Source organism: Akebia trifoliata, chromosome 1 (genome assembly GCF_017979445.1).
Source record: "Akebia trifoliata isolate Shusen 1 chromosome 1, ASM1797944v1, whole genome shotgun sequence".
Classification (NCBI taxonomy): domain Eukaryota; kingdom Viridiplantae; phylum Streptophyta; class Magnoliopsida; order Ranunculales; family Lardizabalaceae; genus Akebia; species Akebia trifoliata.
In genome coordinates, this window is record NC_141375.1 from 6,394,236 (window position 1) to 6,421,590 (window position 27,355).

The 27,355-nt window shown below is 34.1% G+C and overlaps 1 protein-coding gene across 1 annotated transcript in view; it reads left to right on the forward strand.

Moving 5' to 3' along the window:
• Positions 1-5,033: 5,033 nt before the first annotated feature.
• The window catches only part of LOC147410561 (serine/threonine-protein kinase EDR1-like), a 37,934-nt gene continuing 15,612 nt past the window's right edge, over positions 5,034-27,355 (forward strand). Inside the window, exons 1-5 of the mRNA XM_086436808.1 lie at positions 5,034-5,644; positions 15,351-15,791; positions 16,905-17,008; positions 17,631-18,505; positions 18,694-18,981. Of these exons, the coding sequence (XP_086292934.1) occupies positions 5,204-5,644; positions 15,351-15,791; positions 16,905-17,008; positions 17,631-18,505; positions 18,694-18,981 (2,149 nt within the window). The 5' untranslated portion in view covers positions 5,034-5,203. The remainder of the gene's footprint in view (positions 5,645-15,350; positions 15,792-16,904; positions 17,009-17,630; positions 18,506-18,693; positions 18,982-27,355) is intronic.

Here is a 27,355-nt window from a genome sequence, read left to right on the forward strand (position 1 = left end):
TCTCGCTATGTTGTTATAAAGCATATATATATATATTTCATAGTCATAATTCATACGTTTTACAATATTAATAAAAATTAGATTAACTTATTATAATTTAAATATTTTAATTTTTTTATTGTTTACTTTAATTTTATAAAGTTAAAATATATCTAAGTTGCCATTTATTTAAAATCATCATTATCATCAAAGCCTTATCTCATGAATTTGATTTTAATTAAAAAATCGTATTCCTCCATTCCACTATATCCATAGTCACGTCTTATATTATTAAAAATGTGTTCATGTCCAAAAACATATCATTTATCTTTTTTATCTCCTTATTTTTTTATAACCTTCAACTTGAATATTTTCTCTAATTGAGACGATAATTAATCTTATCTCAATTGATTTTTTATTTGATTATCATTTATTAGAGTTGTTTATTTTCTTAAACACGTTTATTTCTATTTATATATTTTCAAGTCTTTCCAACCATCTATTAAAACATTCTTATTCATGTTATACTTAATTTATTAATATGTTATTTCTTGACCATCTTATATTCAACTTCTTAAAAATATATACAAGGTTTTACTATCGTTATATAGATTTTTTCTTTTAAATTGATTAATATGTATTGATTATATAACACTTTAGAAGAATACCTTCATTTTAACCATCAAACTTTGATTTTATGTTCAACATCTCCCCCAATCCCTTCATCTTTATATCCAATAGATTTTAGATAACATATTTTAAAATATTTCTAGACAATCAATTTGTACGAGACATTTTTTTTCTTTATTATTAGTATTAAATTTATACGTCACGTACTCAATCTTGATTCTATTATTCTAAATCTACTGAATTTCATCAATTATTCAATAATTTTTATTTTATGTTAACTCTCTACCTATTCTTATCAACTATTACTATATTTATAAATAATACAAGCTAAGACATACTTTTAAATAAGGATAATTACTTTACTTATCACTTAAATAAATGATGCATACTCAGAAGTCAATTTTTGATATAAATGAATTGTAATCAAGAACTTATTCTTCTTTTCTTCATTGGTAAATATATCATTTACCACCCTCATATATATGTTCTCTTATCTATATATCTATTTAAGACTATATTATTTGTAAATAATATTAATTAGTTACATATTTAAATATGAATAATTCTTTTGTTTATAGATAAAGCAAGTAAATACATATCCAAAATCAATTCTTGATTTCAATTAATTGTAATAGAGCATACAATCGTCTCTTCTTCGTTTACTAACACACTAGTCACAACCTAAATACATGTGTTTATATTTATATAGTTATTTTGGATTCATTTTTTTTCAAATGCCCACTAAATTAGTGTTGTAGGTACTCTATGATATGCTTTTTCTAAGTTGATAAAATTATATGAAGATCTTTTTATATTTTCTTTATCATTTGTTTAAGTAGAAAGATTGTCGTTTGACGGTTTGATTATTCTAACATATTCCTTTTGCTTTAATTTTCTTGAAATATTGTTTTACTTCAATTTTTCATACAATATGACATCTCAATCAATACTTCCTCAATTGATTTTTCGATTTAAATATATATTTTTAGTTGAAAAATAAATTTAATGGTCAGTAGTTGAGACTAGAAGACATTTGTTTCTCTTTTCTTGGTCAATTTTTTTTAATTATCATGATTTGGTTAGTTATGTCATAAGCAAATATTTAATGATAAACTTTCACTGATATGACTTATTAAGTTCTTTTATTATTATTATTTTTTCATTTGGACATTGATTTGGTACATGCCAAAAATTATATAATGCTCAAGTTAAAAATAAAAATCCTCTTATCTTCAAAATTCACAATTATATTAATTATTTTTTTCTGTTATACTCATCTATTATCTTTCCCCTTATTTATAGATATTAATATTTATCTATTTTTTGAGATTCATGTCACTCATATAATATCTCACTGGATTGTTCTAAGTATACGTCATATATGACTATGCATAATGTCCGAATTACTATAAAAATCTCATATTGTACAAATTGCAAGTAACGGAAAAAATTATTCCACCACAATCAACATAGATGACTAGACAACAGTTGTGTAATTATGATTAATTGTATATTTTTACTTGTACCGTGTTTATTAATTTTTTTTTTTAATTTCTCCAATGCATATATTATTACAATATGATTTTAATTAAAATAAATTTAAATCAAGGTTAGATATGTGTGAATATTATTGAAGATAGTAATTTAAACATCAACATTCTTGCTAATCAACAAAGTTTAGACGCAATCTAATATCTTGATGTACTTGTACTAAATACTTGTAAGAAGAAAGTGCATTGCAATAATGTCAAATGTACCTAATTATTTGTATTGTAAATTAATGAATTTTCTTGCACAAAAATATTCTTATAAAATAATTAAATTCGATCCAACTTAAATATAATTGTACTTTCATAGATACAATAAAGATGATAAATAATATTTTTTTTTATTAAATTCCCATATATTTGAATAATTAAAAGAAATTAAATTCATAAATAAAAATCAAAGTTAACTACTCTTGCGTAACAAATAATTAATAATTATAATTATTACAAACAATGAAGGATAAAAATCTCTTATGGGTCGTGTTTTACGTCTAAACGAATCATGATCGACTTTCTTGCTTACTCTTTCTAATAAGTACATAAGTATTGACGTGTAAACTCAAGTTTATGTCTCATAAAGAATGTTATCTGCCTATAGAAAATGCGTTATTATTTTGACTAAAAATGAGGGATTAAAAAAAAAATGGTTAAATAATTTAGCAAAGAAATTTTGAAAAAGATTTTGACCAAAAAAACATTAATGCTATTGAAGAATGTGGTGTCTAACTAACTAAAATATCAAGACAACTCTTTTTATATAATGCGCTAAGTATAAGAACAAGACATGACATAGGAAGAAATCCCAATTAACTTATATGTCAAGACAAATACAACGAAACTTCCTTTGCATCATCGATTTCAATAAAACTTCAAATTCCATAACTTTGCACCGCTGATGGAAGTCCCATCGCCATTACTTTATTTTGAAGTTGTAGGTGATAATTTTTAATATTTTTTATGTTAGAGAACTCTAAAATATTTGGTATATATACATATATGGTGAATTCCAATAAACTCTTGAATATCCAAATTTCTTTTAGTACAATCATGTATTTTCACTTGTCTAATCAATCATGATGAACGTCAATAACTTAAGTAGATCTATCAAGAGGACAACCTATTTAATTATAATCAATGATTATGTTTGATTAATAATCAAAATTGAAATAATGTATAAGCATTATGTTAAGATATACACACATATATAAATTCATTTATGTATATACACAAATATATTTCGAATATATTTTCAAATCTATTAAATAAAATTGGATTGCACGAACAAGTCTAATGTAGATAGTGAGACATATCTCTCTTTATAATGCAATTATATTATTTCAAGTTTTTTGTTCTTTAATAATTAAAAAAAAAAAAAAAGAGATAAAGGAGACATTTTTTGCACATTCTAGTTGTTATGTGTATTAAACTATTAAAAAAAAAATAGTTTTGCCATATTGTTTTACATAGCTACTAAAACAACTAACATAAAAAAAGTATGAAAATTTATTTTGCTCTCATGGAAGGTGGTGGGTTCAAATCTCTTATAGTGCGGTTGTGCTTTGGTTGAGATGCCTAGTTATATCTTCTTTTGTAACTTTTTGCAGTTGTACTAAAAAATGTGAGATGTATTTTTACCAAGTGAAATTCATTAGAAGTGAAACACTAGAAAAATGATTTGCATTTGAATGATATTACAATTTAAATGAGATTACTAGGATTGCATTTTTGTGACAAATTCAAATTTGCATCCAAATATACACTAATAGAAATATAACTTGAAAGGAATTAATGTCATTTTTTTTATACTTGTTTTTCTTTATATAAAATCAGAAATACTTTTTCTTTGAGACTAGTGTAATCCCATTTTAGTAAGTAAACAATGTCGAGATAAATATTATTTATTGATAGTAAAACTTATCAATTTCTTTTTATTTTTTTGTTAATAAACACACAACTTACTAATTTTTGTTGTGTGACAAATCGTAAATAAACATAAAATTATTTTTGAAAAAAAGATTTGATTTTCTAGATAATATCCAAAATTATTTTTGACAAAAGAAATTAATGCCAGTAAAATTGTGTCTGTGTTGTTGAGAAACGTTTTTATCATTGCTTTTCAAAAGGAAACTTAATTTTTCAATTGAAATCTAATTTTCTTTTCAATGTCATTATCTTATTGAGATAACCATCCAACTAGATGTGACTTTAAAAAATCCTAAGAAAATAAGAAGTCAAGTCTAAATCACTCGTAAGACTCTCCTTGACATATACTAATTACCTTTACACTTCTCCCACTTATCTCATTCCCAATGTGCATTTATGTTCTATACGCGCATTGTGGATAAATGACCTACCCCATGACCCACTGTAAATTAATCCTTGTTGATCACTTGAGGGTCTACGTATATAGGATGTTAACTTGATAATCATGCATAGGTAGGGAGCATCATCCCGAGTGCACCTAAAAGCGAATCTTTGATCATCTTTGTCCATTTACGAAATGTCTATCTTTTCTCCTCATTTATCATCCACGCGGTATACCAACTTAAGAATATAAAACCGTCTAATTTGTCGTCAATCTCAAAAATTAAGTCAGAAACTGAAACAAGTAATGCCATAATCTCAAGAAAAGCAAATCCATTTGTTAAAAAAAAAGAAAACAATAAAAAAGGTACATCGAAAAGGTTAAAAATATCAAACCGTTTTGATTCGTTCGAACTTCCATCAATATATCATCAAAGAGGTATTCTACCAATTGAACGGTTCAGATTAAACAGATGTATATGATGTAGAGTAAACATAAGGGGACTAGTTGCATATTATCAACTCTCCTAAATATAATTTTGTTTATTTATTACTTATTAATGCAGATGATCTTCATTTCTTCTTTCCTTGGAGGGAAAGACGAGGTGGTTAATTTAACTCCGGTGGTGTGCGGAGGTTAAGAGAGACTTCTTTGTGAGGTTGTGCGCAGGTTAAGACTTAACGGAGACTAGAGAAGAGAGAGAGAGAGAAAGAGAGAGACAGAGTCGAATGCGAAGCAACCGATGCCAATGATGAAGCATTTGCTTCGAAAACTCCATATTGGAGGAAGTGTCACCGAAAACCAAAGCAGATTGGGTGAATCCCGTCAAACCAATTCTCCGTCACCGTCACAGTCACCGTTACCGTCACCATCACCATCACCTTCACCGTCACCGTCATCTCTCCCTTCTTCTCCTAATTTGCCCCCAACAACTACAAATCCAGAAACCAGAGCCATTGATGTGGCAGAGAGAAGAACAACGAGTAGAGCAGATCAAGTCGATAGTTCTCTCAATTTCAATTTCTTCGAAGAAGAATTTCAGGTTCAGCTCGCTTTGGCGATCAGTGCTTCGGAACCTGATGGGTCGGGAGACTCGGAATCTGCTCAGATCAAGGCTGCTAAGAAATTGAGTCTAGGTTGTACTCCATCTGGTGCTGTTGAGTTTCTCTCGCTTCAATATTGGGTTAGTATGTTGGTTTTCTTGGTTTTGATTTCTGATGTTTGAGTGATTTGAAGGATTAGAGGTTTTCGATTTTGAATTTCTCTGTTTGATGTCGAATTAGCTTCACATTTTCGATTTTTATGGAAGTTTGATCTTAATTAGTCTCCAAATAATTCAATTTGAATTACCGAGTTAAATGAGATCCAAAAGTGGTAAAAAGTAGGAAATTTGAGAGAAAGAATGTTAATTGGTGAATTTCTCGAATTTTAATGTCGAATTAGCTTTATGAATGTGAATTATTATCTGTTTGTTTCACATTTTCGATTTTTATGGAAGTTTGATCTTAATTAATCTCCAAATAATTTCAATTTGAATTATTGAGTTAAATGAGATCCAAAAGTGGTAAAAAGTAGGAAATTTGCCTGTTTTTGTGTGTGGATATTTTGTGTTTCTTGCATTATCGTTTATGTTTAATCATGGAATGTATCAAGTCCATTACTTGAAGCTTCATTTTGTAATAGAATCTTGTCTTATTTTCACTTCTATCCAATGGATTTCAATTTTTTTGTTTGTTGATATGGTTGCTTAAGGTCTGCATGTACATGCATGCTAGAGAATTGTTAGTACTTCACGAAATGAGAAAAAGAACGTTAATTTGGGCTGTTTTTAAGATCAACTTGTTTTTGTTCCTTGTATTATGGGTTTTGTTTAACTATGGAATGTATCAAAGCCTTAATGTGACCAAATCAAAGCTTTAGCTTTCAATGTATTGGATATGGAAGTATTTTCATATTTACTAGAATCTTGTTTTATTGGCGTATCTATCTTACAGATTCTATATATATATATTTGTTTTTGATAATGCCACTTAGGGCCCTCCATCGACATGGATACTAGAAGATTTCTTGGATATGAAAAAATTGAGTGCAAGAAATTTTTTTTTTTTTGATGGGTACAGGGTTAGTGGTTAGCAATTTAGAAGGTGAAGGTTGGTTTAGAGGGGTTTGACCTAGGACATGGGAACAACGCTTCAACGTGTTTTACCAACTTAGCTAAAAAAAAAAGCTTGGAATCATACCTAGTGATGTCTTGAAACTAGCTATGTATGATGCTTGGGAAAATAAGAATTTATCATTTATCTAAAAATAGGTAAAACCCAATTAGAAATTTATACCAAAGGGATGATTATAATAGCTTGTATGGGTTTTAAATGGAATTTTATTGGAAGTCTTTGAGGAGACTAATTGTCTTAGTGGAATTTTGATTCTTAAAAATATTTACTTTGTCTTAATTTGGTATAAAAACTTTCATCATCGTCATATTGAAGCCTTTATCCCAAAGATTTGAGGTTAGCTAAATGAATCTTGTTCCAACATTTAGTTCTATCCAAACCTATGTCTTTTGTTATTGAAAGTGTATTCATATTCTCTTTCACCATCTCAATTCACGTTCTTTTGAGTCCTCTCAATCATTTAGCACCTTCAAATTGCAATGAAAACGTTACATTCAATATTTATTATTGTGAATTAATTTTCCTTCATTCTTAATCCATTTTTGTTGCATATAACTAGGGCATGAGCTGTATATGTGTACGCAACTGACATTTGCTCCTTTTTCAAAGTTAAGATTCAAGCTTAAAAAAGAGTTAAATTCAATTGTCATGTAGATATGGTGACTATGTATTAATTATAATACATAAAATGTATTCAGTTGGATTAAGGTTTAAAACTAGTGTTTTAGTAAAGAATGAAGACAAGAAGGAAGAGGGAGGGGAGGGATCGGTCTCCTTAGGCTCACCCCCCACCCTCATTTTCATATTTTTATTAAGAAAAATAGAATAATTACAATGATACATCTTTTACTTGAACAAAACAAAGAAGACTAATCTACGCGTACTTACTTGATAAAAATAGTGATTAAACTAATAAATATAAGTTGTGAAGCACATATAACTAATACTTAGTCCCCCTCACGCTAGAGCATATGTATCATGTATGCTATCTTGGACTAAATCTTCTCCAACTAATAACGCTTAAGGGCTTTGGTGAATATATCTGCTAGCTGACATGCAAATCTAGCTCACGGTATACTTTGGCTGTCACTTTCTCCATTGATAAAACGATAGTCAGTTTATATGTGCTTGGTCCTCTCGTGAAAGACGAATTGATAGTTATGTGTGTTGCATCTTGATTGTCACAACAAAGTTTCTTAGCGTCACCAATAGTAAACCAAGCTCTTCCATAAGTGATTTTAGCCATAATAGCTCACATATAGTAAGGCTGTAAGGACCATCACCCTATACTTTGCTTCAACAGCAGACTTGGCTACAACACTTAGTTTTTTCTTTCTTTGCCAAGTTACCAAGTTATTTCTGACAAAGGTGTAATACTTGGTAGTAGCTATCCTATCTGATGGAGATCCTGCCAAATCTGCACGTAAATGCGCCTCAAAGTGCAAATGTACATGGGCCCCATATGAGATACCTTGAGATAACGCAGGATGCAAATGATTGCCTCCATGTGAGCACGAGTGGTCTGGGTAAATTGACTAACAATGCTAACAACATACATGATATTAGGTTTAGTAATCATCAAGTAGATAAGCCTCCCACCAGCCTCGTATACCTCTCCGGATCATCAATTAGCTCCCATTAATTTGCCATTTTATTTTGATTGATGAATAACATTTTATCAAGAAACAAATCACAAGCCCCCCTGATCCATGTATACTTCCTCCATCAACTCATTTTGAAGAAACTCATTCTTCAAATCAAGCAGAAATAAGGGCCGTCCTTGATCAGTGGCAATGAAGATCTCTATCTCGGATGGATTTGAGTTTGGTAACGAGGGAGATGTCTCTAAATAGTCAATACAATAGCATTGAATGTATCTTTTTGCAACAAGACAAGATTTTAGTTGCTCAACTGTACATCTGAGTTATTTTTAGTGGCATATACCCATTTACAACCAACTACCTTTTTCTGGGGAAGAAAAGTTTCTAGATCCCAAGTATTATTTGCTTGAAGAGCTTAAATCTCATCTCCTATAACTGCCCTCCAACCAACACGAGTAAAATCCTCCTGATAGGACTTAGGAATAGAACATGAAAAGATAGCCAAATAAAATGTATGAAATCTAGAGGGCTATTATAAGAAATCCATTATAGATGAGATGGTCAATACAAACATGCTTACCTTTATGAAATGCTACATGAGATTATCTGAACTAAACTCTGGAGGTGGATCTTCTATTGAGGGAGATGTTAAATGAGCAGGTTCAGTTGGTGGATCCTGTTTATGCTTCGCTTTTTGAATAAACACTCTTTCTATGGGTTTGGTGGTCACAATAGAGGAATAGAAATGGGAAGAACATGTCTTTCAACTTGTCAACTATATCCCTGTTAGACTGCAATGTGTACGCTTACGGTTAGTTCGACTATGCTCAGCCTCCTGTGCTATGACCCCTGCAATGGGACATGCAACCTCCACGTCCACCACATCTCATTCTGCTCTACCCGAGGATGATACTAATTCTAAATTAGTACCAATATCTATTGTGGTACTACACACTATAGATGCTCTCTGTAAACATGCAAAAACCTCTAAAACAGATGAAATATCATTGTCTCCTAGCATCTGAGATCTGACTGGCTTATACTTATGACCAAATCTTGACAACAATCTAGCAAAACAGAACTTTTATCTTTATTGTTTTATGATCTCCATTCAAGGATAAGTGATGCGCATACATTAAGTTCTTCACACCTACCCTTTGATGTTAAATAATATTATATCAATCATAATTATAAAGTTTAAATTTGACAAGGGGTCAGTTCGGTTTAATTGGGATAGATCTGGGACAGTTAAAAAAAATAAAAAAAAATAAAAAATCCAGGGATTCTAAAACTTCGCAATACAATAGGTGCATGAAATAATCCACATGCATCACAAATTCAAAGTATGTATCATAATCATAAAAAACGACAATAAAAAGCATTTCTTTTTTGATAACTATAAATTTATTAAGATGAGAGGAAAACAGCAACAACAACGGCAGTCGAGATGACTGACCAAAAAGCAAGAAAACACTAACGACTAAAAAGCGAGTCCTATCTAAATACAAAATTCTCAAAAAACACGCCTTTAAAATCAAGCCATAGCTTACACCAAAAGAACATGAGATCTAAGATGTCTACGACGATCTCCTTTGTTGGAGTTTCCAAGCCTTTGAAGATCCTCCTATTCCTCTCAAACGATAGCCCCCTAGTAGTAGCAAACAGAAAGATTCTCCATAAGATTTTCATTCTCCCTTCGAACATAGACAAATTCCAACTTTGGAAGAGAGAGAGCGTGGAATTGGGGACCACACAATGAACCTTGAATAGGCCAAAGAAATGGGACCACACAAGAGAAGAAGTTTTGCAATAGATTAGGATGTGGTCCACTGATTCACCGTTCAATAGATTAGGATGTGGTATTAAACTACATACCACAATCATAAAAAAGATAATTCAAAGCTTCAAAATTATAAAAAAGACAATAGAAAGAATGATAATCAATTTCATAACATTTCAAAATTATTAAACTGAATTTAATAATACAAAGCATAATAACCGTGAATCTCATTTTATAACGTTTCAAAATTATTAAGAACAATTTAATAATCTAAAATACTATCAACTCTCAAGTCTTAAGCAATAACAAATATATTATCAATCATCAAGATTTTAACATAATCCCTTTCAATGTCATCATTATCCAAAATTTCAATCTCTTCTCCTTCATTAATAATCATATCATCTTTTTCCGGGAAAGCATAAAATGTTAGTTACGAAATGCAACATTGATGGCTACCATCCTTGTGATTCTGAAGGGAATATTGCTGGTGATGAAATGCCTCACAATTGCAACTATAAACTTTGGCTTCCTTGTGATGTTGAAGGTAATATTGTTAGTAATTAAATGCTTCAGAATTGCCAAATCAACTATCTCCTTCTTCTTTTATGCTCTTACTTACCTACCTTCCTACCACTAGTTCTAACTGCCGTAGTCATCACTTAAGAACTCAACTCAACCAAGGAAGGGGCTTTTCTTTTTCTGGTGATATCTTAATTAGATTAATGATGTTTTTCTTCCTTTTCTTTGTAGTCCCACTTCTTCACATGCAGCTGCCCATGAAAATTTTCGCTCTGAATCTAGGACTTAATATCTTTTCCAAGTATCCTTACTAAATGAAACTTCAACCTTGTCACTGAACAATAGAACTCTTCCTTATAATATTTATGTTTTGTTTGTTGTTTTCCCTTGCCCAATCTTGTCAACATGCTCCCAAATCTTGTTTTTAGCTCTAGAAAATTTTCAACCATGAAAGAGTCTATGGTAACAATCATGAGCATAGTCACAACGGATCCATAGTTTCCAATTTGAGAAATAAAATAGGAAAAATCCTACGTATGAGAATAAGAAACACCTATCATGTTTTACATATATAACAATAACAATCATTGTGAGAAACTGGAAGGAGGATGAGAATGTATATTGAAATATTTAGACTTGTTTCAACCAGCATGCATTGAATAGACCCATGAAATATTGAAATAGTTATGTTGATTACAAAGAAATCTTCAACTTAAAAAAATCTATCATTTCCAACTTCTTCACATATAACATAACAAGCCCTTGATTTTTCTTTCCAAGAAACCCATCATCTTCAACCTCTCTAGAAACCCTTTGGTTTTGAGATTTAAAGGTTGAAGAAGATAGAATCTTGAGTTTGAAAGGTAACAATTTTTCCCTAGAGGTTGAAGATGTTTGGTTTTTAGAAGAAGTCAAGTTTCTTGTCAAATTAGCAAATCTTGTTTGGTGGAAGAAGAATGAAAAGAGGAATTAACATACCTGGATAAAAAATCAACAAACCTTGTGGATTTGCCAAAGCTTTGTTGGAGGAGTTGCTACTCATAGAAAGTTAGGTCACTGCTTGGAGAGAGGTGAAGAATGCTGTGCAAGTTTCTAACACAAAGAATGAAAAAAATGGCATTATACATAAAGGGGGATGGGGAGCAAAATAATTGATAAGGCACCAACTATATTGGCAAGAGTCAAACATTTTGGCAAAACATTTTTCAAAACATGGGTTAGAGGTTTTGGAATGGGCTGATTTTTTGTGAGGATGATCTCTACGGTGAGGAGATCATCATCACCAAAAATCAGCCCATTCCAAAACTTCTAACCCATCAAAAATGGTTTACAAAAAATGGACGGTCCACGATTTTTCAACTTGTAAACTGGGGCTAGAAGTCTTGGAATGGGCTGATTTTTGGTGAGGATGATCTCCTCACCGTAGAGATCATCCTCACCAAAAATCAGCCCATTCCAAGACCTCTAACCCATGTTTTGAAAAATGTTTGTCAAAATGTTTGTTGCTGAAAGGGACCCTATATATATATATATATATATATATATAAATTTTTGGAAAAAATTGTATTGTTTCTCCCTATGACTTGCCCCTTTTCTACAAAGATTAAATGGTTATTGATAATGTTTTCAGATGCTAAGGAGGCGTAGTGTTGGGATCTCTAGTGCCTTGAGGCGTAAGTCGTAACCCTCATGCTCTGAATTTTTTTTAAATAAATAGTATAAAATATATAAATAATTTAAATAAAAAATAAAAAATAAAAAATAAGATAACCAATATAGATTTCTAATTTTAAAATTCCAAGTTTCAATCCCCACACTCAAATTCAAGTTTGAATCCCTTATAATTAAGAGTCGATAGCCAATACTCAATACTAAGCATGTCCACACTTCACCATTATAATAAATAAAATTAAAAAATTCACGTCCACCACTAAAAAATAATCTCAAGACCCTATCACTTTCAATCTTCTACCATATAAAATGCTTCTACAACATCCATAATTCATATCATCTTCTTCTTGATTTGATCATGTGGTATCATTTTCTACAACATCCATAACAACTTGTTTAGTAGTATTGAAAGTATAGGGGTTTAAAAATACTTAAATTGAAGGTAAATTTTTTTAATTAGAAGATAATTGATTTACAATTGAGGCTTACGCCTCAACAAAAATACTGCGCCTCAGTTGAGGCGTACGCCTTAGATATTTGGTCACCCCTAAAAACACTGATTGATATAACTGATAAACATGACTATTATTTTTATTGAAATAGTACATCTCCTTCAATGTGTCCTATATGTCTTTAGAAGTGTCCAAACTCCAAAGTATTATCTAAGTGCTAATGAAGGGCTCCATACTATTCTATAACCATATAATAATTTGGGTGTCATTAGGTACCCATGTCCTACATGACATGGAGTTTTCCTTTTATTTTTCATTGTGAGAAACATATCCTTTCATGGGGTTTTAAGAAAACTTCGACACATTTGGTTCATTGGAGATAATTCACACCATTTAGTTTTATATTGGTAATTTAACATTATCGGATTCATTATGGGGCACAATTTCAACCATGGTTTCCATTATATTGGAGTTTAATATTAAAAAAATATGAAGAAATGGTCTAGAAAAATTTGAAATGTTGAATAAAAGAAAATCAATCACTTGTGGCGAAAAATAGAATTTGCACCTTTTGGAGAACTTCCATCACTATATGATATATTCTTTTTCAATTTCTTGCCCATACACAACCAACAACTATGATAAAAATTATGTCAACACTCTTTTAATGGCCAACACATATAAGATTGAGATACCACGAGAAAACAATTTGGTTGTTGCATTGATTTCGAAAAAAAACAAGTATTTTGGAATTAACAAATTTTAGACCAATAAGTCTGGTAAGCTCCACGTACAAAATCATCTCAAAGGTCCTGGCATCAAGATTAAAGGAATTCATTCATGTTCTAATTGGGACTGAACACAAAACTTTTTGTTAAGGGCAGGCAAATTCTTGATGGTGTTCTGATAGTGAATGAGTGTATGGACTCAAGGTTGAGAGGTGGGAAGCCGGGGCTGTTGTGCAAAATAAACCACCATAAGGCTTATGATATTGGAACTAGGGATTCTTGAGGTATTGGGCTTTGGGTTGAGGTGGGTTGAATGGGTAATGAAGTGTGTGTCCTCTACTTCCTTTTCGATCCCAATGATTGGAAGCCCAGCTGGTTACTTTTAAAGCTTCCATGGGCTTAGACAAGGGGACCCATTAGTCTCTTTTGTTTATGTTGGTGGTGGAATCTTTGGGGAGACTCATTAAGAGAGCTATAAATATGGGGGAGCTGGCAGGTTTTCAAGTTAAGGAGAGGGCCACAGCCCACAGGTGTCCCATTTGCAGTTTGCAGATGACACTTTGGTCTTTCTAGGTGCTTCTATGGAGTAGGTTAGGCTCTTTAAGGGACTGCTTTGCTGTTTTGAGGCAATTTTTGGTCTCCGTATAAATCAGGGGAAAAGTAAACTTTTTGGGGTTGTAGAGGTGCCAAAAACTTTTTGGCATTGATGTTTGGTTGTCAATGAGGGTATTTCCCATTAACTTAACTAGGTCATTCACTTGGGGCGGGGTTCAAGAGTAAAACAATTTGTGAGCCAATTATTGAGAGTATGGAGAAAAGATAGAGCTCCTGGAATGTGAAGTATTTGTCAAAAGGAGGAAAAGTGACATCGATCAAGAGCACATTGTTTATATCTTGATCTACCAGTTTATCCCTCTTTTCTATTCTCAGAAGTGTTGAGTTGAAGCTGAAAAAATTTAATGAGGGACTTTTTGTGGAATGACAAGGACGGGAAAATTTCACTTAGTCAAGTGGAACGTGGTTTGCACTCCAGAAAAGAACGGGGTATTGGGGATTAAAGGTTTTAAGGTGTCTAATATGACTTTGTTGGGGAAGTGGTTGTGGAGGTTTGGGGAAGAGGACAAGCTTATGGAGGAAGGTGATCAAGGCGAAATATGGTGAAAACTTACATGGTTGGGAAAGTAAGGTGGTGAAGAAATCTTTGGGGTGTAGTCTGTGGATGGGCAGAATGAATGTGTGTCCTGAGTTTAGGCAGCTGCTTGCATTTAGACTTGGGTGTGGTGATAGGATTCGCTTTTGGGAGGATAAGTGGTGTGGCGGTTCACCTTTGCAATTCTAATACCTGTTGCTTTATGATTTGTCTTTGAAAAAGAACTTACCTATTGCTGCCTTCTTGAATTGCATTGGATATGAGACCTCGTGAGATCCAAGTTTTATAAGAAATTTTAATGATGGGGAGATTCAGGAGCTTGCTGACTTGACCTCAAACTTGATCAGGTTCCTTTTTAGCCATTCGAGAATGATAGTGAACCTGTAATAAGGAAAGATGTTTTTCGGTTAGCTCTTTCCTTTCTCTTGCCCTCCAAGGTTTGCTTTCTTTCTCAGCTGGCCCTATTTGGGGTTCAAAAATGGCCTTCTTCATTTGGTTGGCTGCCTCCTGTAAAATCCTAACTCTTGAGCGAGAAACAAGATATGTTAAATCGTAAATACATGGAGTAGCTTACTTCAGATATAGCTGCATTTTTCTTAGGAGGATTTTATTTTTTTTACTTTTTTTGTGGGTGGGTTGCGCGGGGGGGGGGGGGGGGGGGGGATAGAAAAGAGACCATTTTGGTCTGTTCTATCTTGTACTATCTTCTTTCTTTTGAAGTTTAATGAGTCTTGTTTTTGTTCTTTATTCTTTGTTTTTTTTTAAGGATTTTTTTCTAGCATGTTAACCATTTCCATATTTTTCTGTGTAGAACAATAATGTTGTAAATTATGATGAAGAAGTGATGGATGGATTTTATGATGTTCATGGAATCAACCCAAACTCAACCATGCAAGGGAGAATGCCTTCGCTGGTGGATCTTCAAGCAACACCCATTTCAGCTAAAGCTGATTATGAAGTGATTTTGGTAAACCGTATTGTTGACCCTGCACTGCGGCAGCTCGAGAGAAGGGTAGAGTCTTTAGCTGTGGAATGCCGAGCTTCAGAACACGGCCCTATTGCAAGTGGTTTAGTCCAGAGGATTGCGGATCTAGTTGTTGATACCATGGGTGGTCCAGTTGGTGATGCTGATGAAATGTTAAGAAAGTGGAAAGGCAGGAGTTACGAGTTGAGGAGCACTCTGAACACCGTCATTCTTCCTCTTGGTTGCCTTAGTGTTGGACTTTCTCGCCACAGGGCCTTACTTTTTAAGGTAGAAGCACTTCCATTTTTTATTTATCCGCACAAGTTAAATCTACTTACATCCTACTCTCCACAGGGACACCATTACATTCGGTAATTGTTTTGTTTTTGCACTAACTGATAAATAAAGAGAATTTCTATTGCCACACCAACTTTTGCTAACGCAACCCCAAGATGTTTGCTACTTCTTTGGTGATTTACATATGAATTGGGGTGGCATTACCAAAAGTTGGTGTGGCAACAGAATCTCTCTAAATAAATAGTTATAATATATGATAAAGACGCTTTACTGATTCTTTTATCCCAGTGTCTAATCTTGTCTTCAAATTTTGCCGACATTTTCATGATATAGATCAGAAACTTGTGCATTATATAAAACTATAATGGATTTAGTGGGCATATTTGAGCTCCCTTTAGAGGATCGCCTGCGCCCACATCTTGATTACCTATAAAGATGTCTTCCCAACCCATTTCTGGTTTTAGGACTAACATACCAACCAGAGTATGTGCATTGATCCATGGCCGAAGTTTGTTGATGAATGTAGTCAATACTGGAAGCTTGATATCTGTTGTTCCTATCTTTTTTTATAATTCGTTACTGAATTTTTTTTGGTGGTTATCAATTAATCTGGTTTCTTTATGGCTTTCTTGGAAAAGCACCACGTGAGACCATGCAAAATAACTATCACCAGTTACATCATTGAAAAGAAGAAGTTTGATATTTTAAGGAGTTATAAATATGACTCTTAGTACTCGGTTCACATTAACATGTTCTAACTTGCCTCACAACCACTGATATTCTAATGCCAAATAGAATACTAGTGTGAAAGGTTAGAATGATGCCCTTTTTGATGAGTGTCAAGGTTGAGAAGCCGATTGCTTTATATATTTGTGTTTTTCCCTGTCTGACATGGAAGCATGTTGATTTTGTCATTCAAGCACATGATTTTGGATAAAACAGAATATATATTGCCTATAATTAATTAAAAAATGCGACTCATCATTGCCTTCTCTTCTTTGTGGTGAAATGTTGACTTTCCTGTTGAATGTGTTTTTGGATGTTTATTATCCTGTTAACGACATCCCAAAAATATGATGAATGATTTCATATTTCTGGTGTTAGGTACTAGCTGATCGGATCAATCTTCCATGTAGGCTGGTTAAAGGGAGCTACTACACTGGCACCGATGAGGGAGCTGTTAATGTGATTAAAATTGATTATGATAGGTAATGACCTCATCCTATGCCCTTTCCAATCTATTGATAGAAATCTTGAGTTCAGATTTGATTTTCATGATGTAGACAATTAATTGGGGATAACTTGTCGTTTAAGTACTTGTCGGTTTCTTTATACCGTGTTATCGTTTCGATATAATTCCAGATGTCTTAATATGAGATTGCAATTGAACTTAGCAATATATAATGTTTCATCTGGCTAAGAAATTACCAACTCCTCATGGTGCAAGGTGCAGTATCCTATACTGGCCTTTAGGTTGGTATTACCTTATCGAATTGACAATAGGTTCCAAAATGATCTTTGAACTACCAGGGCTTACCATTTTAACTTGAGATAAACTTGCTGTTCATTTTACTTAATTCATCTTCTGATACATATTGATTAATTAAGTTTGGTTGCTTATTTTGCCTTCATGTCTTTGCTAATAGCATTTAACTTACAAATGGGAAATAGCTGGGAAAAAATGGAAAACATATTCTGAATGTGATATCCATCATACCTTTTTCAGTTGTTTTTAGTAGGTTGTCAGAGAGATGATCAAGAACGTTGTAATAGTCTACTGTAGATATTTGAAAACGATACTATTATGCTAACTTAATGTGAATGATGCAGTGAATACATAATTGATCTAATGGGAGCTCCAGGCACACTAATTCCTGCTGAAATACCCAGTAATCATTTTCAAAATTTTGGATTAGATGTGATGAGCTCTCTATCCATTGAGCAGACAGGGAAGGATTCATGTTCGGCACTTGACAAGGTCAACCACCAGTCTGAGAATAAAACTGGACAATTGGGAGGCGATTTACTTGATCTTGATTTTGCTCCTAGAGGTGGTGGTTCAGGGTCAAACGAAGCAGTAGTTGTGGGCTTTCAATCAAAGGGGGATGGAGTGAATCATGTCGAGAAAAATCAAACTGAGAGATTTGAACATGATTTTGGGAAGCTTCTTCCTTCATTACGTAGATCACAAGAAAACTCACCAGGAACCAGTGGGAAAGCTTCACCTGCACAAAAGTTGCAACTTAAAGATGTTTCTAAATATGTGATCAGTGCAGCTCAAAACCCTGAATTTGCACAGAAACTGCATGCAGTTTTGTTAGAGAGTTGTGCCTCGGCTTCTCCTGATATGTTTGCGGACATGGAGCTTCCGTGGGATCTAGGGGAGGAGAAAGGGCTTGTTCCAAGCTGTTCTGAAGAAGGGGAAAAAATGGATGGGGGGTCACAACAACATTGTGATCAGATTTCCTCAGATACTGAGCATTCTGTGGTACCCTTTAGTGGAGTTGAATCCTTGCATCAAGTTGGTTGGGAGAACAAGCAAAAACCATCTGACAACAGGATGGCAAAAGAAAGAAAAGAAGATAAAAGTGCTTATTTAAACCTTAACTTTGATGAACCAACTTCCAGTTCTTCGGCAACAGATAAACAGAGTTTGGGAAGCACAAATCTTCGTTTTGGTGGTGAAAGAAATGTCATTGGCGAAGGTGGTGGTCCTCCTTTTTTTTATATTATTATTATTGCAAGTGAAAAGTTTATTTTTGTTGATAATTGATTCAGTTAATCCAAGCTGATTCTACTGGTGTAGGCATGGTGCATGTTGTTCATTCATTCACAGTGACTACAAGAATGTTATTTGAAAAATATACTACTGAATTTTCGATGCCATTTGCAGCCAATTATCGCCAAAGACAACTTGAAAATCTTTGGACCGGTGAGGAGCGGTATTCTCAGGGAAATGCAGGAAGGAACAAAAAGAAGCCAGAAACTGGAGGAATCATTTGTTTGCCAGAATATCAAGAAAGGACCAAAGGCTCTATGGTGAAATTCAAGGAAGCATACAATCACGACCAACATATGGCAAGCTATTCTCATAATGAAAGGATTAACCCAATGTTGGATGAGGTTGCAGAATGGGAGATCCCATGGGAAGATATACAGATTGGGGAGCGAATTGGTCTTGGTATGCATGAAAAATTCTCCTACGCTTTTTCCACTAGTTCAAACATGAATAATCATGGGTGTGCATTCTTCTCTATTGATTCCTTAGTTTGGGTTTATTAGATTATATTGTATTTCTACTGAATTGCTTAAATCTTTCTGGTCTTTCTTAAGAGTATTTCATGAGGCACCTAATTCAACTAAAAGATATTTTTCCAAACCTCTACTATATATAATGAGCGCATACCTCTCGTGACCGTGGAACTTTAACCACTCTTTTCTTCCCCTGAAAATGACCTAATAACCTCAACTTAGTAGTAGAGATTTTTGCACAAGTGAGCGTAGTTCTGTAATTTTCAGGTCAGCACATGTTATCTAAAAAAGGCAACCTTAGGTGTTGGTCATAAACGAGGTTTAAAATCCTGTCTTGAGGCAATGTTTCAGTCAATTGAAAAATCGATACTGCCTTGATCAATACATTCCTGAAACATTTTATGTTTCAGGGTCACTGTTTTGTATCAGTATCGGTATCGGTCGATACATTTCGATATGATATGGTATTTTGAACCATTTTCATTGGTACTTGTCATGTGTTAGTCATGCTGAATATTGCATATGGTGTAATCTTTTGGCCCATTGACCCCATGAGGTTTTGGCCCCCCACTCCCTTGTCTTACTTTTGTGGATTGCACACTTTGGGTCACAACACATGACATAAAAATGTTACTCGTGCCTAGTTTGGCCACCAAAATGTTATGCAGATTTTACATGGTAGTGGATTAAGGAAGACTCCAACCAGAATAGCCACCAATAATTACATCCTCAGGTACATCTTCTCCTCCCTAGCTTCCTAGAGGATGCGAAAAAAATCATCATCTAACTTTGCAATCTCTACCTTCCTATACCCTTCATTTACAAGAAAGTTAGCAAGCCTGCTAGCAACTCTCTTCGATTCCCTATACATGGGCAAAAGATCGCAAAAAACAAGAAGATAAATCTGTATTGAATAATTCAATCCTTCTCTCCTGTCAAGGTTCTTGAAACACACCCTTAATATAGTATTCTTTTTTTTTGATAAAAAAACAATTTCATTAATAAGAGAAGAGCGAGACCGGCCGAGATGGCCAGTCAAGTGAAAACAGTACAAACACTACTCTCTTGTAATGCTACAAATCCATTCCCACCTCCCTACAAAATGGTCAACAAACACCCCTCTAAACTTGTCGTACACTTTTAACCACAAGAAGATGACACCTAATACATCGAGAATAAGATTTGAAAGGCCCGAGGTCTTCTCATCAAAGATCCTACCATTGTGTTCTTTCGACAAGCACCAACAGTGGGTGATGCTCTCATAGAAGATCAGATTAGGGCTTAGAGAAGGAAAGAATGGAGAAAGTGAGAGGAGTCGAACTTCACTCTCTCACTATGAATCGTGGTATATATATAAAACTAGAAAATAAATAAAATTACACATATGCCCTTATGACACATATATAAAATACCGATATATCTAATACTCCCCCTCAAGATGGAGAATATATATCATATAATCTCAGTTTGTTACATAGAAAAGTAACCCTATCACTGCCCAACGACTTAGTAAATAGATCAGCAAGTTGATCTTCAGATTTGACATACATTGTGACAATTTCACCACTCAAAAGCTTTTCACGAAAAAAATGACAATCCACTTCAATATGCTTTATCCACTTGTGAAACACTAGATTGGAAGCTATATGCATGGCTGCCTTGTTATCACATAAAAGATTCATAGGTGTTTCTACTGTGAAACCAATCTACTGGAGAAAATGTTTCAATCAAGTAAGTTTGCAAGCATGGGACATGGCTCTATATTCAACTTCTACACTTGATCTGGCCACCACGGTTTGCTTCTTGCTTTTCCAAGATATAAGATTACCTCTTATGAAGGTACAATAACTTGTGGTAGACCTCTTGTCTGAAGGAGAACCAACCCAATTTGCATCTATATATCCCTCAATCCGAGTATGACCATTAGGCTTGTGCAACAAATCAAGTCCTAGAGATCCCTTTAAATACCTCATAATATGTTGAACAATTACCTAGTTTGGCATCCTAGGTGCTTCCATAAACTAACTCACAATGTTAACAACATGTGAGATGTCTGGTCTTGTAATGGTGAGGTAATTCAACTTTCTAACTAACTTTCTATATCTGCTGGGATCATGAAACACATTTTCTTGTTTAGCTGTAAGTTTCAACTTCTGGTACATCGGGGTATTCATTGGTTTGGATTCAAGTAACCGTGTCTCTTCTAACAAATCTAGCACATACTTCCTTTGAGAGAGACTAATACCATGACTTGAATGAGCCACCTCAATACTAAGAAAATACCTCAATTTTTTCAAATCCTTGGTATGAAATTATTGTTGAAGATAAAACGTCAACCATTATATCCCATCACCATCATTACCAGTCAAAACAATGTCATCAACATAGACTATCAACACACATACCCATTTCTAGTTTTCTAACGGAAAACTGAATGATTTGTCTGACACCGCATTAGCTCAAATGCAAGAATTGCATCATTAAACTTATCAAACCATGTCTGTGGAGATTGCTTTTTCCAGCTTCTCCCTGAGCAACGAACTCAAGTGGTTGCTCCATATACACTTCCTCATGTAAATCATCATGTAGGAAGGCATTTTTAACATCTATCTGATACAATAACCAATCAGACACAACAACTAATGCAATCAACACTCGAATCGAAGTAAGTTTCACAATTGGAGAGAAAGTCTCAAAGTAGTCAACTCTATAAGTTCGTGTGTATCTCTTAGCAACTAACCGAACTTTCAATCTATCAACTGTACTGTCAAGATGCAATTTAACAACATTGACCCACTTACAACCAACAACATGCTTCTTAGGAGGAAGAGAAACCTGAGACCAAGTATCATTATGATGTAGAGCATCCATCTCATTAACCATAGTTGTTCTCTATCCCGGGTGAGATAAGGCATTGTAAAAATTCTTAGGAATAGAAACAAAAGTGACAATGAAAATAGAAAAAGACATTGAAGAAGACAACGAAGAATAAGAAACAAAATTAGAGATATGATGTTTGGTAACACAAGAACGCGTACCTTTGCAAATAACGATAGGCAATTCACTAGAAGATGGAGTAACATTCATTAACTGAACGAAAGGAGGTACTAGTACAAGAGGTGGAGATGGATATTCAGATGACAAAAAAGTTGGCGTTGGCGATACAGTAGTGGTCTTCTTGTGATAAACTCGAAGTTGTGGAGCTGGATTGAGTTTAGAAATTGGAACAGGAACATATAAAGGAATACTCTCTAATGTAGCATCAACAGATGACCTAGTAGAGAAGTTTGGTGTAGACTTGAAAAATGTAACATTAGCACAAACAAAGTGTTTGTGTAATGTGGGACTATAACATTGGTAACCCTTTTTGGTATGAGAGTATCCAAGAAAATACATTTTAAACTCTTGGGATCTAACTTGTCAAGACCAGGACCCAAATGATGAACAAAACATACACACCCAAAAACACGATAAAGATTAAAAATATGACGATCAGGAAATAAGATTTGATGTAAAAAAGTACCATCAAGGAAAACAGTAGGTATACGGTTGATGAGATGACAAGCAGTAAGCACACGTTCAACTACCCTATTTATTGAGGGGTATGAACACAAGATGATTGATGAATGATACCGTTAGACTACCAATAAGTAGTATAAAGACCAAGAAAAAATTCTTTTGCGTTATCAAAACGTAAAATGCATAAAGAAGTACCAAATTGGATTCAAATTTCCATATAAAATTGCTGAAATATATTAAACTACTCAGAACGATCTTTCATTAAAAATAGTCAAGTCATCTTTTAATAGTCATCTACAAAAATAACAAAATATTTAAAACCTAAATGAGAAGTAGTGGGGGAAGGACCCCGTACATCATAATGTACTAAACGAAAAGGACTGGACTCTTTACGACTCATACTAAGTGGAAAGATGCTCGATGGTGTGTGTTAAACTGACATGTTTCACAATTAAGTGTGAAGTCTTTATTTAAAGCAGGAATTAGACGCTGTAAAACACAAGGAGAAGGATGACCAAGTCGACAATACCACTAAAAGGTGGTAGAAGATGAATGAAGAGCTATTGGGACTGGAGCATTGTTGAGAAGATACAAAATATTTACTTCATGCCTGCCACCAATTATCTTCTTTCTTTTTAGATTTGAAACACACAGTGAGAAGGAAAAAATGGCACTGAACAATCCAATTTCTTTATAAGTTGACTTACATAAATAAGACTAAATGAAAATTTAGGAACATAAAATACAGAGAACAAATAAAGACTAGGATTATGTTGTGAAGTTCTTGACCCAACAACTTTTGAAAATGAATCATCAGCTAATTTAACGTTTTGACAAGAAAATGGAGAAAGAGATGATAACAAGTGAGAATTACTTGTCATATGATCTGACGCACCAGAATCAATGATTCAGGGACTCGTAGATGATAATAAATAAGTGGATACCTTATCTGTCTGGGTTAAAGTAGCAGTAGCTAATGAATTGGAGATTAGTTTATCATACTCCTCTTGAGAAAAGACAATGGATTCCTTCTCAATATTCTGATCAGATGAAATACTAGGCTGGACAACATCTTGAGCTGAAGAAAATGATTGCTTGAGGGACAACTGGTTTCACATGAAGATCCCAACAAAAGTCAATAGTGTGTCCATCCTTACCACAATGGGTACACTTTCGGGTTCTACGGCCCCCTCCCCCCTGAATCTCTACTACCACTTCTACCTCCATGACCACCACCATGTTTTCCATGACTACCTCAATAACCACGACCACCTCGATATCCAAGAGTAGGTAAAGTAGAGCGATCACTTGTAGGTTGACCACTATCTGATAGAGTGACTCTCTTTATCTTGGAGAAAACATCTAGCAAGGAAAGGTCAGGACTTCCTAAAATCTGAGACTTTACTGCATCATATTCTGATCGGAGGGATGAAAGAAGACGAATAACATCCATATCCTCTTTTCTTTTTTGTATTTGAAGGATATCATTGGAAATAATTTGATATTGATTCAGTTCTTCACGCATATGCATCAATGAAGCGAAGGTTTGATCCAGAGTTTTATCATCTTGCTGTAAGGAGAAATACTGCTAAGTGATTTCAAAAATTCGGGTTATATTGTTGGTTCTTGAATACATGTGCCTCACTCGTTCCCAAATCTCCTTCGCAGTATCCAAAAATATAAAGTTAACACTTATCTACGACTCTATACTATTTTACAATCAAGTAACAATCTGAGCATTTTGTTATTCTCATACCTTAATGGCTTTTTCATCAAGAGAATCGGACTTCACTTTGGTTAGATGAGATTTCTTGCCCTTGGCCTTCAAAAAAATCTCCACGGCTGAGTATTTTTGAAATACTTAGCCTGAATTTTTGAAATACTATTGAGTGATTTAAAAAATTCGGGTTATATTGTGCCTCACTCGTTCCCAAATCTCCTTCGCAGTATCCAAAAACATAAAGTTAACACTGATCTACGGCTCTATACTATTTTACAATCAAGTAACAATCTGAGCATTTTGTTATTCTCATACCTTAATGGCTTTTTCATCAAGAGAATCGGCCTTCGCTTTGGTTAGATGAGATCTCTTGCCCTTGGCCTTCAAAAAAATCTCCACGGCCTTCGACGACTACATGTAGTTACTTCCATTTAAGCGAATATAAGTCATTTGACTTCTAACCAAATCAGTAGATATACCCAAGATATTCTTCTGCTCCATGATGAAATTGCTCTACAATTTTCAGTGCTTCCTCCACAAAATTAATTTTCTTTTCCTTTTAGATATTTTCTAGAATGATTTTCTACTGGAAATTCTCCTGGACATGAATTTCTTATAGCCAAGATCTGTGAAAAACCTCCAAAAAACAGAGAAATCTATCCCAGTGAAGTTGCAGGTTTCTAAAACTTCTTTAGATAAAATTGCAAGACTCCAAAACCCTTTCCAGATAAAATCACAAATATCCAATACCTCTCAAGATGTTGCAAGGTACCTTGAAGGCCAAAAACACAATCTGAAACCTAACCACCACATTGCACCACAACCAACCACTAATAATTGACAAAAATCCCTTGATCTATGATCACAGTAGGGGTATTTCCCAACGACAAAACAAAATTCTCCAAACAGAGGATTTTAACCACCATGAAGATAATAGATACAAATCAGATTAGAAAAATCTGATTTATACCAAGAGAGAAAAGAAGAAGAAAAAAAAATGTGGAAGAAGAAGAGAGAGAACCAAAATTTGATCACTAGCGAAGCTCTGATACCACGTAGAAGATTAGATTAAGTTTTAGAGAAGAAAAAAATGGAGAAAGTGGGAGGAATCGAACTTGACTCTCTCACTATGAACCGTGGTATATATATATAAAACTAGAAAACTAATAAAATTATTCATATGCCCTTACGACACATATATAAAATACTGATATATCTAACAGCTCTAAAGTACCCTCTTCATACCCTCGAATGAGCAACCAACATGTAATCAAGAAATAAATAGATCTCACGTAGTAGTTGGAGAACAGATTGAAACCCCGAATAAACCTAGAAAATGAGACCAAACATCTTGGGATGCCTTAAAGTGAATTTAGAGACAGTTTGCGACTCGGCATCCTTGTAGCACATCACACAACAATTAGTAGTACAAAAGCCCCTCTTCATTAAGAAGTCTATTGTTTGGGTCTTATCGAAAACGACCGTCCAGATAAAGAAGCCCACCTTAGAAAGTACTTTTGGTCCCCACACCCTTAATATAGTTGATCGCTATTTTGGAATCAGAAGCTAGAATGATGTTGAAGCATCCTTGCCTTAGAGCCAAAATAAGCCCTTCCTCGATAGCTGGAAGTTCATGGTGGATGACCAATCTTGGTCTCACACAAGTTGCCGAACTAACAACCATACCAACATTCCAATCTCTAATAATGGCACCCCAATACCTTCCCTTGCCGAAGAGAATGCTCTATCTGGGTTGAGGACCTAACACCCCTTCAATGGAGGTTCCCACTTGCATGGGATGCCTCTATTGTGGAAGAAATCGACCTCAAGTAATCATTGCCCCCCACCTTTAGCTTTTGATTAAAAAACTTGAAATGCACATCTTCAACAGTTCATCTGAATAAAAGCTCCATAGGGTGAAAGCATTTCTTTTAAACCCTTTTGTATCTTTCCCTCCACAAATAATACAAGGCACAGAAGATAGCTTTTTTGATGCTAATGACCAGGCTGCTTCCTTTGAACCTCTTATAGGTCCATAGGGTAAAAGCTATGGCATACTGCAAAAGGTTCCTCATACGACAAGCTTAATGTTAAATGTATGTCAAGTCATTTAAAAAAAAAAAAAAAAAAACACCTTGTTGCGCTTTAGGAGCGCCTCAAGGCGCTTTAATAAATGTGAGGTGAGGCAGTGTAAGTGAGGTGTACCAACGTGCATCTTGATTGCACCTTAGTCAAGGTGCACGACGCACCAGGTGCATGCTTTACTAAAAATTGAACAAAATACATCTATTTTATTTGTATCGTCTTTACATACAAAAAATATTTATTTGGAAAGTTCATCTTTTATTTATTTATTGGTAAGCCTGTTTTAATGAGCTCAATAATTCAATACTGGCAGGATTTGAACCCAGGTCTCTAGTAGCATCACCCAAATACTTTACCAACTAAGCTAGCTGGCACCTGTAGGAAAGTACATGTTCTGCCTTTAAAAATGTTGAATTTTACGTTTTGTCATTTTTATTTGGCTCGAGCTCATTAGGGTCAGGTTAGCTTAGTCGACTTAGGCCCTCTAGGGATATAGGGTTGGTCTAAGGTTGAACTTGCCTCTTTAGGGTTTGGTTAGGGGTCAACCAAGCCCGACCTAGATCCGCCCATTGACAATCCTAATTATTGCTATGTTGTAGCTGCAACAATACATATTGTTGTTGGCCTACTTCTACTTTTCTTTTTCTTCCCGTTTTCTTGTTCTTCCTCTCTAATATTTCTACTACTCCCAATCTTCCTTCTCCTCCTCCTTCTACCTCTTCTTGAAGTGTTGAATATTTTAAATTATTTATAAACTAATATTTATATGTTATAATTGAAAAAATATTCAAAACCTATATTTCACTACTTCATTTTTTTGAATTTTATAAGTTATAATTTTATGATTGTATTATAATTTTATTGTGCCTTACTTCATTCAGGCGTGCGCCTTGCCTTTGTGCCTTAAGTGCGTATTTCACCCTTAACTACACTGGTTTGTTTATAGTGAGTTTATTCTTAGACTACAACTAGCCAAAGA